This window comes from Engystomops pustulosus, chromosome 11 (genome assembly GCF_040894005.1).
Source record: "Engystomops pustulosus chromosome 11, aEngPut4.maternal, whole genome shotgun sequence".
Classification (NCBI taxonomy): Eukaryota; Metazoa; Chordata; class Amphibia; order Anura; family Leptodactylidae; genus Engystomops; species Engystomops pustulosus.
Window position 1 is genome coordinate 32678750 of NC_092421.1, and position 14174 is coordinate 32692923.

At 39.0% G+C, this 14174-nt stretch overlaps 1 protein-coding gene across 1 annotated transcript; it reads left to right on the forward strand.

The window, feature by feature from the left end:
• Positions 1 to 3607: 3607 nt before the first annotated feature.
• Positions 3608 to 4273, forward strand: NEUROG3 (neurogenin 3). Its single transcript, XM_072130741.1, has one exon. The coding sequence runs from the start codon at positions 3608 to 3610 to the stop codon at positions 4271 to 4273; it is 666 nt and encodes a 221-aa protein (XP_071986842.1).
• Positions 4274 to 14174: the final 9901 nt, after the last annotated feature.

A 14174-nucleotide genomic window follows, 5' to 3' on the forward strand; every position in this document is an offset into this window, starting at 1 on the left:
TTTAGGCCCTATCTTGTGGATAGGGCCTAACTTGTTTTCCTGGAAAACACCTTTAAGAGACAAAAATATATACTGATAAAGATCACCTCTTTAAGAAACCACTCTTTAATCGAGACAAAATTTCCAGGTTGAGATTTTCAGTTCTGCCACCCATTATGCATACTGGAAATCTTTACAAATTTGCGTAATTATTTCTGAGTTGGTTTCACAGACTTATACACTAAATGCCCTTCATTATTCCTAGATGATTTTGTATTTATTTCAGTGTCTATATGCCACACACATTTGTTTTTGGCTTTGGTCAAGTGCACCTTGTTTGTAATTTGGTAGATGTGGTATATTCCTTGAGGGAATAGCTTTGGTCAAGTGCACCTTGTTTGTAATTTGGTAGATGTGGTATATTCCTTGAGGGAATAGCTTTGGTCAAGTGCACCTTGTTTGTAATTTGGTAGATGTGGTATATTCCTTGAGGGAGCAGCTTTGGTCAAGTTGGTGAGAAGAACATACTGGCTCAGCCGTAAAGATTCACACAGGTGGTTTGTGGTTTGAAATTAGGCTTCTTACACAGACATTAAAACAAAACTGGCATGAATTAACTTTAAAACACTTTTCAAATGGCTTTGACCCATTGAGGCACCAAATGACCCATCATGATGGTTCCAAACCAGGTATGGAGTGAGAAAGTAGAAACTTTCAATTATATTTTTTCTATGGCCTACAACCCATACTGCAGGTTTCCCGTCGTATCTTTAACTGGCGCCAACATATTGTGCAACACTTTAGTGAACATGGGGTATACATATAAACTGAGTAATAAAATGGTCAAATAAGACAATAAGAATATGGGGGCTGTTCACATGCGCTTTAAAATGTTTTGGGGAAATTTATCAGGCCGGTTTTCTGGCATACAAGCCTTGAAAGAAAAGCAATGCCAGGCAATGTGATTATTATTCCGTTTACAACAGCTTCAGGTTAAGGGTGCATGGAACGGTGCAAAGCGAGGCGTGGCCGGAGGCAGAATGAGCCGGCACACCTGACACACTTGCCGGCACAATCAAGCTGAATGGTTGGTTTTTCAAAGTGGAAATCAATGCCAGGCAGGGCCTGGTGTAGTTTTTTTATGCCAGTGGAGTCTGTCCGACTTATGATAAATCCTCCCCATATATTCTAAACAAGGAATCCAGCTAAAACAGTTATAGGGTCTGAAACTGGACGTCTCTTTATTATACCTTTTTGTCCATGGGCATTCCATTGATTCAATGGATATCCCACAAACAAATTAATTTCAAAGGGCTCACACACACTCTAGTGATTTCTATGGCCCCTTGATGAGTCGACTGTGCAAACTGCAAAACCCAGATCAGGTGCTATTCCTACAAGTGGTTAGGCAGTCTTTACACCCATCATCGGTATGTGAGTAGATGACACACAGGCCACAGTTTTATGGTCCAAGAATGACAGTGTTCCTGTGAAGGTGGGATAACACTTATTATTGTCTCATGAAGATCTCACAGTGACGGAGTAAAGATTTATTTGCCATTAACCACTATTACATCCTGTCCATTCAAATGAAAGATCTACAGTATGAAGGATGTAAATGGACCTCTCTGACCACTGTGACCTCTGCTTAAGCTCTCTGGGTGCTCTACTTTAGTCCCAGGCTGCAATGATCAACTGTAAGGAGTCTGTAATGAAGCTTTATTGATAATCCTTGGTCCAATGACAGCACAAAATTTTGAAAATCCAATTGTGATTGGGGCAAAAAAAAAAGCTTTATTTGGAGCTACAATTCTAAATATATAATCCCAACTTACATACAAATTCAACTTAAGAACAGACCTATGGAACCTATTTAGTACAGAACCCGGGGACTGTCTGACTGCATTTACAGCTCATATTTAAAATATGTTTTTGGAGTTGTCTTATATATTCTAACTATTTCTTTTATACATAGATTTTGTATTTTGGCATAAGATATCGGGTATTAAAACTGTCAAGATAGGCCTGAAGCTGAAAGATGCAGTTATTTAAACAGCAGTCGGGGAATTATGAAGGGTTCTATATCTCGCTGTTCAAAGTATACATAATTTTGGAAACTGAGGAGTGGTTAGTGTCTGCCTAGACTTCTTTTGCTTTGTTAAGTGGCTACTCGGTCTTGCCTTCACAACAGAGAGAGACCAGTTGCTCTGTATGTAAATGTACATACTATCCATACTTATCAAGCTGTAATATCTGGTTTTTAGGAAGTGTATCCCTAGCAACTGAGCTGGACTAGAACGATTGTTAAAGAGCATGATGCCAGCAGACAGGCCGTTACTATTCCTTATGCTTTGCTTCAGTGGGCAAACTAAATTTAGGTGAAGAAAGTCTTTCCATAATGATTTGTTAAGTTAAGCTTTATTAAATTGGTAGTCGATTTTCATGCTTTCAGTTTATATAAACGCACAGACTTTGCCAAGGCCTAACGTACCCAAAAGTTGTATATACTTTATAATGAAAGGTGTCGTTAAAGGACATTGATGGATGGAAAGACAGACTACTACCCAAACTTTCAGTACTAATTCACTTTTATACAAAAAAGTATAATATAAAAAATCATATGGAAAATTAGACAAAACCGTTCAGATGTCCAAATGTTCTGCATAATGTAAGTGTAAGATACTAAAAAAAAAACTAAATTCCATTTACCTGGACAGTCCTCCTCCCAATATTATGTCCGGATAAAATCCTTTGGTAATATTTCACGAAGCAGAGTAAAGTTTACTCTTAACAAATAATCCTATTCTTAAGGAAAAAGGTGTGCCACTTACTCACCCACCTAAAAAAAATATGTATTTTTATACATTGTCTATAGTATATAGCGGATCCCTATGGATAAAACATTTTTAGGGTAATTGTTCCAAAGTACCAATTGTGCAAGGTTGAAGAGCTACAAAAGTTCAGTCTTAAGTTAATCTTTTCTCCCCTCCTTGATACCACAGAGCTAAATGGGCAGCTCCTAGATGCATGTACATATTAAGTGTAAGGATCATTTATGGAGGGGTGGGGGTTCATTGCTCTCCCTCCCACTTGGCCCTTTGTTGGGATTCCAGCTGTGTCTGGCAGTGGGGAGGCTCGCGTGTCATTGATGATTCTGATTGGCCACTTCCCAGGTTGTAATGAGCCCGGCACACTCCATGTAAGACTGATAAGATAAAGTGTGCCAGGGGGGCACACTTTGTATTGATCTGCATTGTTTCACAATGGTATATATATGCCTGGGAGCTAGTCGTGTGCCTGTTGCACATCCTTCACACATCCTTCAACTGAAGCTCCTCTAACATACAAGACCTAGAGGTCCAGGGAAGGATAACAGCCCACATCTCCTGGTGTCTTCTTCCTGCTCTCATCAAGAACATAGAGCAAATCAGCCAGAGAATCTACAAGGTATGTTTTGGGTTTTTTTTTGCAATTCCTTTTTTGTAAACTCTTACATTGTGTGTATCATTTACTCATGTTCTTCATATTTAGAGTCTTCATCAAGCATAATACCCATATAGTTACACATGTTATGTATATATATATTTTCTGCATAGCTCACACATATTTCTGGTTGCATTTTTTCAGAATGTCTCCAAAAACAGAGAGCAGCCATAGCAGAAGCGAGAGATACCTTTACTATGATGTCTCTGATGAGGAGGACCATTCTCTATCCCTGCCCTGTTCTCCAGCCCCCTCAGCTGGGAGTGAAGGTTGTTCAGTGGGAGAAAAATTTCCCCTTTCTGACTGCAGGGAGTCACAGAGTAAAAGACAAAAAGGGAGAAGAAGATCACAAGTCAAGAATGAAGTAACAGTCATTAAACAAAAGAAGAATCGCAGGATCAAAGCTAATGATAGAGAAAGGAACCGCATGCACAACCTCAACTCAGCCTTGGATGCCCTGAGGAGTGTACTACCTACCTTTCCAGATGATGCCAAGCTGACCAAGATTGAAACCCTGAGGTTTGCTCACAATTATATTTGGGCTTTGTCTGAGACTCTGCGGATGGCTGACCATAGCCTATTTAATATGACACAACAGGGTATAGCAGACTCATTTGAAAAGTTATCTAAGACTTGTTTAATGGTGGATCTCACTAGTCCAAATAGTAGCTGCAGTTCCTCAAGTGACTGGGACTCTCTCTATTCTCCAGGGTCGCAAAGCAGCAGTCATAGCCCGACAGAAATGGATGACTTAAGGTCTAAATCTACATCTTCCCTGAAATACACTGATACCTTCTCAGAGTTCATATGACATTTTTAGTGTCCTCATCACTGGGTGTACCTGTTTTCACATTCACTCTTCTGAATGGATGAATGAGTGAATCTCATCCCCACTGCATTCCCTTGTCTACTGTATATTTATGTATCTCTCTGTTGTAAATGCTTTATTTCCTACAAGTCTTGCTTTTTCTTCTTATGGTATATGGGGAAGACAAAACATTTTGCACTTTTCTTGTAAAGGAAAACCACTCTCTCTACTAGCTCTTAAAATCAACACTTAATTCTTTACCATTGTGTATATTGTAATATTGATTTTTAAAGTATATTCAGCGTTGGGTTCTATGGTTATTGATTTTCAGCTATTTGCATTGTTTAAACTATATGGTCTCTAATAATTTGTATTTATTGATTGTATTGATTCTATATAAATATAGAGTGTACAGATATATTTTTGCAACATGTTGAGCAATTGTTCTTCAGAGTACTTTTGCAATAAAATATTTCACAATATTATATATATTGTATATATTTCTTACCATCTTTACCATACAAGAAGGAATACCTATTATAACTTGTGATTGAAGGATATTTAATATGTCAAAATCAAGTTAACTTTGTGTGGGCGTATATATGATTTTTCATTGCGGCTCATTTGTATCATTGCGGCTGACAACTGGCAAACACTGTAGCAAAATTAAGCAGATTAAACAGATGAATGGATAAAAAGGAAAGTGCTACAAAGTAATTACGATCCGGATGGAGGAAGGAAGTAAAAAGGTGGAGCGTCACACTTCTTCTGATACAATCTACTAAGGAAAGATTAATGGCCTCTTAGTAGCTGCTTTCATATAGTCCAGTGCCATGGGTTACCTAGTCTGTACTGCACCTGTTAAGCTCTAGACTCACCTGTAAATTTACAAAGACCCAGTGTATAGAAGATTCAGAATTCTGGTATAGAATGAATGCCAAAAGTATTCCATAACACAATCACTGAATAGATAACTCAATAATTCATGTATTGCTTACTTTTTTATTACAAGTTTATGCACTTCTTTTGGGAATTTTACACAACCATTCGTTTTATCTACCGTGGTCTCTTAGTATTCATCTTATTCTTCATGTTTCTACTCCATCTGCCATTTTTCTCATACATTTCTATGTTACACCTTTTACTGTTTAAGGAGAGTCCTCAGCACACTCTTTATCCCATGTACACTATCCCTACACTAGCTTACTTCCTCCCTTTCTTTCCTTTGTTCCTTTTCATTTCCTCATTCTGTCTTTTCCAGCCTTGCCTTCTTTAAATATTAAAGACAATATCTCATAGTTACTGACGTGTTAAAACTTTTAACTACTTTTGGTGGAAAAAAAGGCTGAAAAATAATTTCTATTTCTTTAGAATTAAATAGTCCAAAAGTCTGAAGTTTCACTCCTGCGATCAGTCAGCAGAAAGTAGTAAATGCTTTACTGCTGAAATCTGGTTGTTTTGTGCGTGGAGGGTGAACATTGGGCTGGAATGCTAATGTGAATGTAGATCAAGCGTCCACACAATCAATTTGTAGTAGTTAGATTTATATCATCTTCCTTTCACTGTGGCCTCTAAAGAGAGGCATTCTCTCACTGCCCCCATTGCAATGTGTCTTGATGACAAAGAGATGCTTATGTGCCAAACGATGATTGTCATGCTAATACCTGGCAGTTGAATTCATTTAATGGAAGCAAAAAGGGGATGCTATTGAAGCAATTTGTAAAACAAAAGAAATTTGGCACTTCAGCGCATGATGTTCAACATATCCACGCAAACAGATCAAATGTAAGTCTTCAAGGATTGTTTACTGTCACTCAGTTACTAATAGTCCAGGTTCAGTGACCCAATGACTTAGTAGCCCAATGAATGTAAGAAAAAAAAATACAGACCTAACTATAATAACATTTGATATCAAATGTGGGCTAATGCTGCTCCAAACTGCAGAACTCAAATTGTGTTCCAGTTACCATATTTGTTGGCTTTTACATGCTATAAAGTGTAACTCTTTATTAAATCTTTTGCCTTGTTGAGTAGAGATGAGCAAATGATTCAGGATTTGTTTAGCTGTATTATTTTGGTAAATTTGATTTGGGTCTCAATCTATTCGGTCCAAACCAATGTTACATTAATTGTCCTGGAAACTGGAATATAACACCTTCTGGTCCTCTAAAACACCAGTTTTGTTCATGGAAATATCCTATCTGGTTTTGTTAATTTTAAAAGATTTTTTCAGGTTTGACTAAAACAATAATAACTTAAGCCAAACAGACAATAACGGAAATCATCAAAAGTCCATTAAAATCAATGGGCTTATTAATGGTTTCATTAGACTTCCATTATTATTGTATTCAATATTCGTCTGAAGAAAAAAATTTGGATTTGATATAGTGCCTGGAAATCGGTTCATAACTAAACTACAAATCGGTTAATAGATTTGCTCATCTCTAGTCATGAGCCCTCAATAAGCTTTCATATAAAAAAAACTAATTAGAATGCTATGGACAGATTATAGCATTAGCACTAATTTATAAGGGCTACCTTTCTTCCACCTTCTATTCACACAGATGTGTTCTTTGCCTTTTCACCTATTTTGAGTTATTCCAAGATAAATGGTACAACACAAAACTCTTATCACAACTAAGTTACAATTTTTGTAAAAGGTGTTCATCTAATGCCCCAAGTCTTGAGATATCACTGGGCAGATAAAAGGTAAAGATAGGACACATAGACCAGTCACCATAGATAGTTGACAAGCCCATCAATCTCCATTTCAGTGATATCCAATATTTTCCATCATTATTCCATGAGTTAGGTTCAATCTATGACTCATCAGGCAATGTCCTAACATGATTAGTAGGCACCATAAATGGTAAAAATTCTGATAACTTGGTCAATATACAAAACATGTGCACTTTGTGTCACCAAAACAATCAAAATGATTATTTATGACCAATACAACATAGACCCTACTGACTCCAAAGGCTAATTTAAATTGGGTTTTCTTTTGTGCACCTTTTAGGTCCTAATGTTGCATCAGAGCCTAAACCCAGTGAAATATGATCTAGTGGGTTCATCCAAATGCCTATGACCAGAGGGCACAGCATAACTCGAGTCTACAGTAGAGAGGCCACCTACAAGGTCAAAGGTAACAAATTAAAAAAAATTATTTTCCGCAGTTAAAAAAACAATTGCCTATGCTATTAATATGTAAATTATGTAAAAATGTATTTTTAATGACATTTGATGACTCTTTTTAATGGATATGTTTAACATATTTAATCTGTACATGGATGTCTTATAGTCCAACAAATAATTATTTTGTGATTTTATAAAATTCCTACAATTCCTGTTTGGATTGATTTACTTATAAAGCTCTATAAGCGAATTTTAGGCTGAAGCTTTTCTTTTTTGTGCAGATATAAGTTCTATAGGAGTTAATTGATTTAACGCATGCAATGAGTCTGAAATAGTATGCACCACTCTTTTTATGGGAATTAAATTGGCTTGCAATTGAATAGAAAAGTTCAACTGGAGGGTATAAAAAGTAACAGATTGGCTCAGCATTTTCATAAGGTTTTCTATGGAACAGCCCAATGGGTGAATTTTACGCTTATACTTTTTAATGCTGAAACCCACAGTAGTTAATGTCAGAGCCAAGATTGATGTAGACAATGCTAGGAAATGCACCACTGACCATGGTCCTGAACAGCGCAGGGCACTGGCTTCCCTTCATTACAGGCTCATTTAGACTATTCAGCTCAAAAAAGCCTCCCCCTAGACATTGACAAGACTCCTGTCAGGGTCTCAGCAAACTCCTGCTGCCAGACAAATCACCATTACCACGCTACATATTCTGCCTGTAAGTTCCCTCTTCCTTTCTCTGCAGGCTTTTAAATAGCCTGGAACTCCCTACTGGGGCTTCCTGCATTGAAACAAATCTATTGCTTTCTCATTCAAATTTCACAATTTGGGAGGCTTCTTTTTGATTAATGGGGCAGTAGGCATCTACATCAATGTTATTCCCAAAGATATGTCCTTAAAAACCAAGTTAAAGGTCTCCTCTGATTATATGTAATATGTAGTTACAAAGATCACATACTACATGTGATTTGCTTTATTTTAGGGAAATATGAAGAAAGTTCCACTAAAGAAATAATATCAGAATACATGTTAGAAGGAAATGCGTAGGCTTTCCCTAAGGCTACATTCACACTGCCGTTGCCCGCCCGTACCATACCGTACCGGGCAATGGCAGTGTACGGGGAGAGGAGGAGGAGGTGAGCGCAGCTCACCCCCGCCCCTCTCCATAGAGATGCATTGCGCACGGCGCCATATTACGGGAAAAGATAGGACATGCACGTGCAGCACCGTACCGCTCCCGTAGGGCGCCGTGCACCCATTGCTGTCTATGGAGGACGTATATCGGCCGTATATACGTCGGCCGTATATACGTCCTCCATACAGTAGTGTGAATGTAGCCTAAGTAAGATTGTTGGCTATTTAATAAATTATGCAGTGGCACAAAGAAAATGGTGCCGATATAAGTTAGATCCCACTTCCCGTTCCATCATGTCTTTATTATGTCTGGCATTTAAAGTCAGTCCCTTGTAATGTTGTGTTAACTGTAATTTTTTTTCCCTTCATCCTCTGACGCTGGCTAGTACACTTCAGAACTAAGCCACAAACTTCTTGTACTTTACCACTGCTAGATTCCAAATGTTGTCAGACCCAAAGCTGTGAGACTGGATAAGGAACCATGCGTCTAGACCGCCTGTAACATACAAACCTTTTCTGGTTTCTGGCCATTTGCTTTTGTGAATTGTTTGTTATTGTTTCCAGATTTTAAACCTTGACCCAGACTTCTTTCACAAGAATGGATGCTATGTGGGGTCCGATTGACCTATCAGCTTGAGAAAGCGCCACTGCGAGCGAAACGGCTCTGTTGCCGAGGCTCGTTAAAACCCTCCCTGCATGTTTCACTTACAATAAAGGACGTCTTTACTGTTTCATCTAAGTTGGTGAGTGCCGTTACTTCTTTCTATATCTCTGCTATGTTCCGATGCCATTCAATCTGCTTCCTTTGCGACATCTTGACACACAGGAAGTGCATCCTCAACCAGTCACTGGCTGCAAGAGTTGCTGACCTTAGTCACTGATTGGAGGAGGATGCATTTCCAGTATGTTGAGACATTGTACAGGGAGAAGGGAAGTGTTATTTTGTAAAATGTGGGTACTGTAGTATATGGTGTAAACACACTAAGGCCACCTGCACACGAAATTCGAAGATAGCCCGTGTGTCACAGTAAAAGATAAGGTTGGAAAAAGAAGCAGGTCCACAAGTCCAACCTATAGGTCATGGATTATGTCAGGGCTGGGAGTCTGTGGACCCTCTGAACCACCACGGGAGATGGTACTAGCCGACACCTGGGACCGGAGTCTAAGTGGCACCTGGTCTTCACCAGAGCCCACCGCAAAGCGGAATGGTCTTGCTGCGGCGGGGTACCACCAGGTCGTACCAACAGGTGCGACTAGCCAGCGGTGGCTGCCAAGGTGGTAATGCAGGAGACAGTATGTCTGTATCTGGTGTGACAGCAGGAGAACAGCACAGGAAGGCACACTAGGACTCATGTCAGGAATTGCAGGAACTGGCACACGGATAAGGAACACAGGAATGGACTGGCACACGGATCAGGAACACAAGAACGGACTGGCACACAGAACAGGTACACAGGAACGGACTGGCACACAGAACAGGAACACAGGAACGGACTGGCACACAGGACAGCAGGATACACAGGAACTCAGAATACACAGGAACACAGGATACACAGGGAGGTTTCCTCTTCACGGGATGGCATGAAGATCCGGTAAGGGTAACAGGAAGAGGCAGGCACTTAAGGCAGACCAGCACCAATTATTGACACCCTGGGCCTTCAAATCTTTGCGAGTCAGCACACGCGCCCTAGGATACTGGGATGCGTGCGCCAAGCCGCAAGAGCCAGAGAGACAGGGATCGCAGGAGCACCCGTGACAGAGTATTAATCCAGAGAAGGCAAAAAAAGTACAAGGCCACTTGACCCAAAGTAAAGACAAATTCCTTCTCGACCCCAGTCAGAATAATCCTCTGAGTCAACATCAAATTAACAAAAAGTTTTCATACCATAACATGATATTTTTGCTTTTCCAGAAAGTCATCCAGGCCTCTCTTGAACATGTAGAAAGAATCAGCCATCTCAACCTCCTGCAGCAAAGAGTTCCATAGTCTCACTGCTTTTATTTAGACATGTATATGCTATGGGAACTGCATGCCATGGTCACTCATGAACACTGCTACGTATCCGATCATAAAGGTAACATAATGGTTACATATAGTTTAGTTAAGAAAGCTGGACACCATTGAGAGTAGTGGTCATCCCATGGGTCAATCTGCAATCTGTGTTACACAGGACTATTATACAGGAAGGACCCCCCAGCAAAGTGCATCCCAGCCGGCCACAATTCATTGAGGAGTGGCAATTGCCCTAAAAGATGAACAAAACAGAATTTAACGTTGCTTGTTCTTTTATTTAAGTATCTCGGTATCTTAACTGATCATATAGGACACTGCAAAGCAGAAATAAGAATATAACATTATAAAGTCTATTAAAAAAGAAAAAAGAAAGAAATCAGGCCTTTTCACTAGGGCAACATACAAAAGTCCTTTTTTTCCAATGAAATAATCACAATCGAAAGAGTTCCTGATAGGGTTTTAAAAGATGATTATTCTTTCACCGTCTACCAAGCATGAAAATCTAGCTGACTCGCTCCCATTCTTGGTGCAAGCGACCTCACAGTGTCTAATTTAGGCAGCAGCCCGTTACCTAAAGTTGTCACTCACACTTTAACTTCTCTTTGTTGTCTTCAGTCTTTATCCCATTCTTCTTTGTCGGTTCCTCCTCCTCCTCTCTAGGAGCCAGAGAAAGGATGTCTGGGAATATGGTTAAGACTGGACTACTCCATTCCTTACCCTGTTTTCAAGTTAAAGCACTTCAGTGATGAAAGAGATCACAATGGGAGAGATTCACTAAACGGTGATAACTGGATCTCAAATGTTGTTTTCTTGAATTGTGTTTATACCTTACATAGTGTTTACTAAAAGGGAAATCATAGGTTGAGGAGTAAAAAAAAATGCAATATCTTGCACAGGTAATAGTCTACAGAAGTGTTACAGACTGTCTAGTCCTAATGTAGCCTTATCAATTATATAGTCCTAAATGCCTAAAACTGTGTTACCTGATATACTCTTCCACTGTCTTGTAGACTTTGAATAGAGTGGTACCGTGAAAGCTTGACTAGTACTCCATTAAAAATCCTGAGATCTGCTAGGATTAATCTCTGTGCATCAGTAATAAGTTATTATTTTGGGAAAAATACCTTAGGTAGACTAAGGCTGGATAGATATACAGGCGGTCCCCTACTTAAGAACACCCGACTTACATACGACCCCTAGTTACAAACGGACTCCTGGATATTGGTAATTTACTGTACTTTAGCCCTAGGCTACAATAATCAGCTGTAACTGTTATCACAGGTATCTGCAATGAAGTGTTAATGTTAATCCTGGTTCTAATGACAACCCAACATTTTTAAAATCCAATTGTCACAGAGACCAAAAAAGTTCTGGCTGGGGTTACAATAATAAAGTATACAGTTCCGACTTACATACAAATTCAACTTAAGAACAAACCTACAGAACCTATCTTGTATGTAACCCGGGGACTGCCTGTATATGTGTCTACTTCTATGGATTTCTGCCCTACTTAGCATGCTGAACTAAGAGTATGCGTGTGCTCTCAAGCTGGAGCAAGGAATAAGCTGAACTCAACTCCAAACAAAACAACCAATACTGTCCCACTTGTAATCTCCGATTCTTACAAGACCTTCTGCTTCACTCTATTATTATCTCTTCTTCTCACAACTGTCTCTAGGATTTCTCCTGTGCATCCCAGATACTCTGGAAATCTCTACCAAAATGTGTCAGACTGTCCCTCACCTTCCCAACTTTCAAACATAACCTGAAAACCCATATGTTTAGGATGGCCTACAATATGTTATAACTACACTGCTCTGCACCCTCACTTTATGTCTTCAACTACTTTCCCATATAGATTGTGAGATTTGATCTCAATCACTGTAGTTTCTGTTTTTGTACTGGCAATTGTTCTCCTCTTCATGTATGTAAACCCCTTATTGAATGTACAGGAATTATTGGTGCTCTATAGATAAATAATAATGACTGACCTATTTGAATACGGTTTATGCAGTTTATTTTCTCCCACATCTGTAACAAGGGTATGGAGAGTTAAAATCCCCCCCCCCCCCCAAACAAATTGAACCACTGGACAGTTTCCATGTAAGGCTGATTCATACGAACACAAGCTTGCGGTCGTACATACTTCCCCTATACACGGAATTAGATTCACGGAGCAATGCGGTGACGCACATGTGGCACCGTAACGCTCTGCACACAGGAAAAAGATAGAACTTGTCCTATCTTTCCCCATGTGCATGGCTGTGCATCTCTATGGAGAGGGGAGGGGTAACCCTTTTCCTCTTCAGTGCGTCGGACATGTGCCAACCCAGCTAAGGCCGGGCATATATAAGTTTGTCTGATTGCGCTCTGATAATGTAGGTTTTGTGAGAATACCTAAATGAGAATACAAGTAGTTTAATCTCACTTGACCGAGTACGGGTATGTGTTGGTCATAACTAGGTCATATATATCAATGACCTAGTGTTAAACACCTTGGATGGTGTTAGCTTCTTTAATGTTCATACTCAATGGATAGTAGGAAAATAGTTGTAGTTTTCTAAATTGTTCAAAATGTGAAAAATGATTGTAGATTATGTTACAAAAACATACAATTTATTAGGGGGTTTGTTCCTTTTTAGATACTTTAAAATTATTTTTTAACATTATTTTCAGCAAGACCTTTCAAAATGTTATATTGAGGGTAGGATCATGTCTGTCATTGACCTCCATCATTTGAAAAAACTGTTAATATAATTATTTTAGTATAGATTTGGTGCAGCTCCCATCATGGTCCTTAGTCATAGTTCCAAGCAAAGAACCCACAACGGAACTAAAAAGCACTGGAGGGGCTACTGTTTGTCTTGATGGATTTTATAGAATCTTGAAATAATGTTATTCTTGGGCTCAGTTCAGAACTTTCTGTTGCTTATCCTAATCTGGTGGGTCTATTAGCCGACTTGTGGTGAATCAATTTAATATTTTAATATGAATAATCTTAACCATTGTTGTCATTTTTTATTCTTCTTATTTACTAAAGTATAATGATCAGAATATTTGGGAGGCATGATATTAATTTATACACATGGAATACAATGGTGCGGACAGTAGCGACATAACGTCCTTTGATAGTAGTTACACTAAAATGCTTGACCATCTGCTAAGTGAAAATAACTTATCACGCTTCTCTTGGTGCCGTCCCTTAGAAACAAAGTCCCTATCTACGTGAAACTGTGACTTTGGGCAGACAGAAGAAGATTGATGAAACAGGTGTTTTACACAGTGCCGCATACCTCTCAAACAAGACCTCATTGTGACAAATTAGATTATTGGTTACGAATGGCTGGCGTAAGGTTTACAGTAGGAAAACTCCTGGTAATGTTTAATCCCGTGAGCAAATCTTGATGATAGTTTACAGAAGACTTGACTGATCGTCTGTCAGGTGGTTCTTCTGTAGTGACTGCTTCTAAAGGGATAATTTATTGCTATTAACATTAAAAATCTAATTTCACATCACTAGAAGATGGACAAGAATGTCCCTTATATAAACTAGTGATATTTACAAAGCTTGGAGATTGTTCTACAACTATAACATCTATAACTGTATAGTACTTG

Bases quoted from the DNA above. Each gene is read 5' to 3' on its own strand.
- NEUROG3 (XM_072130741.1), top strand. From the start codon at position 3,608: ATGTCTCCAAAAACAGAGAGCAGCCATAGCAGAAGCGAGAGATACCTT.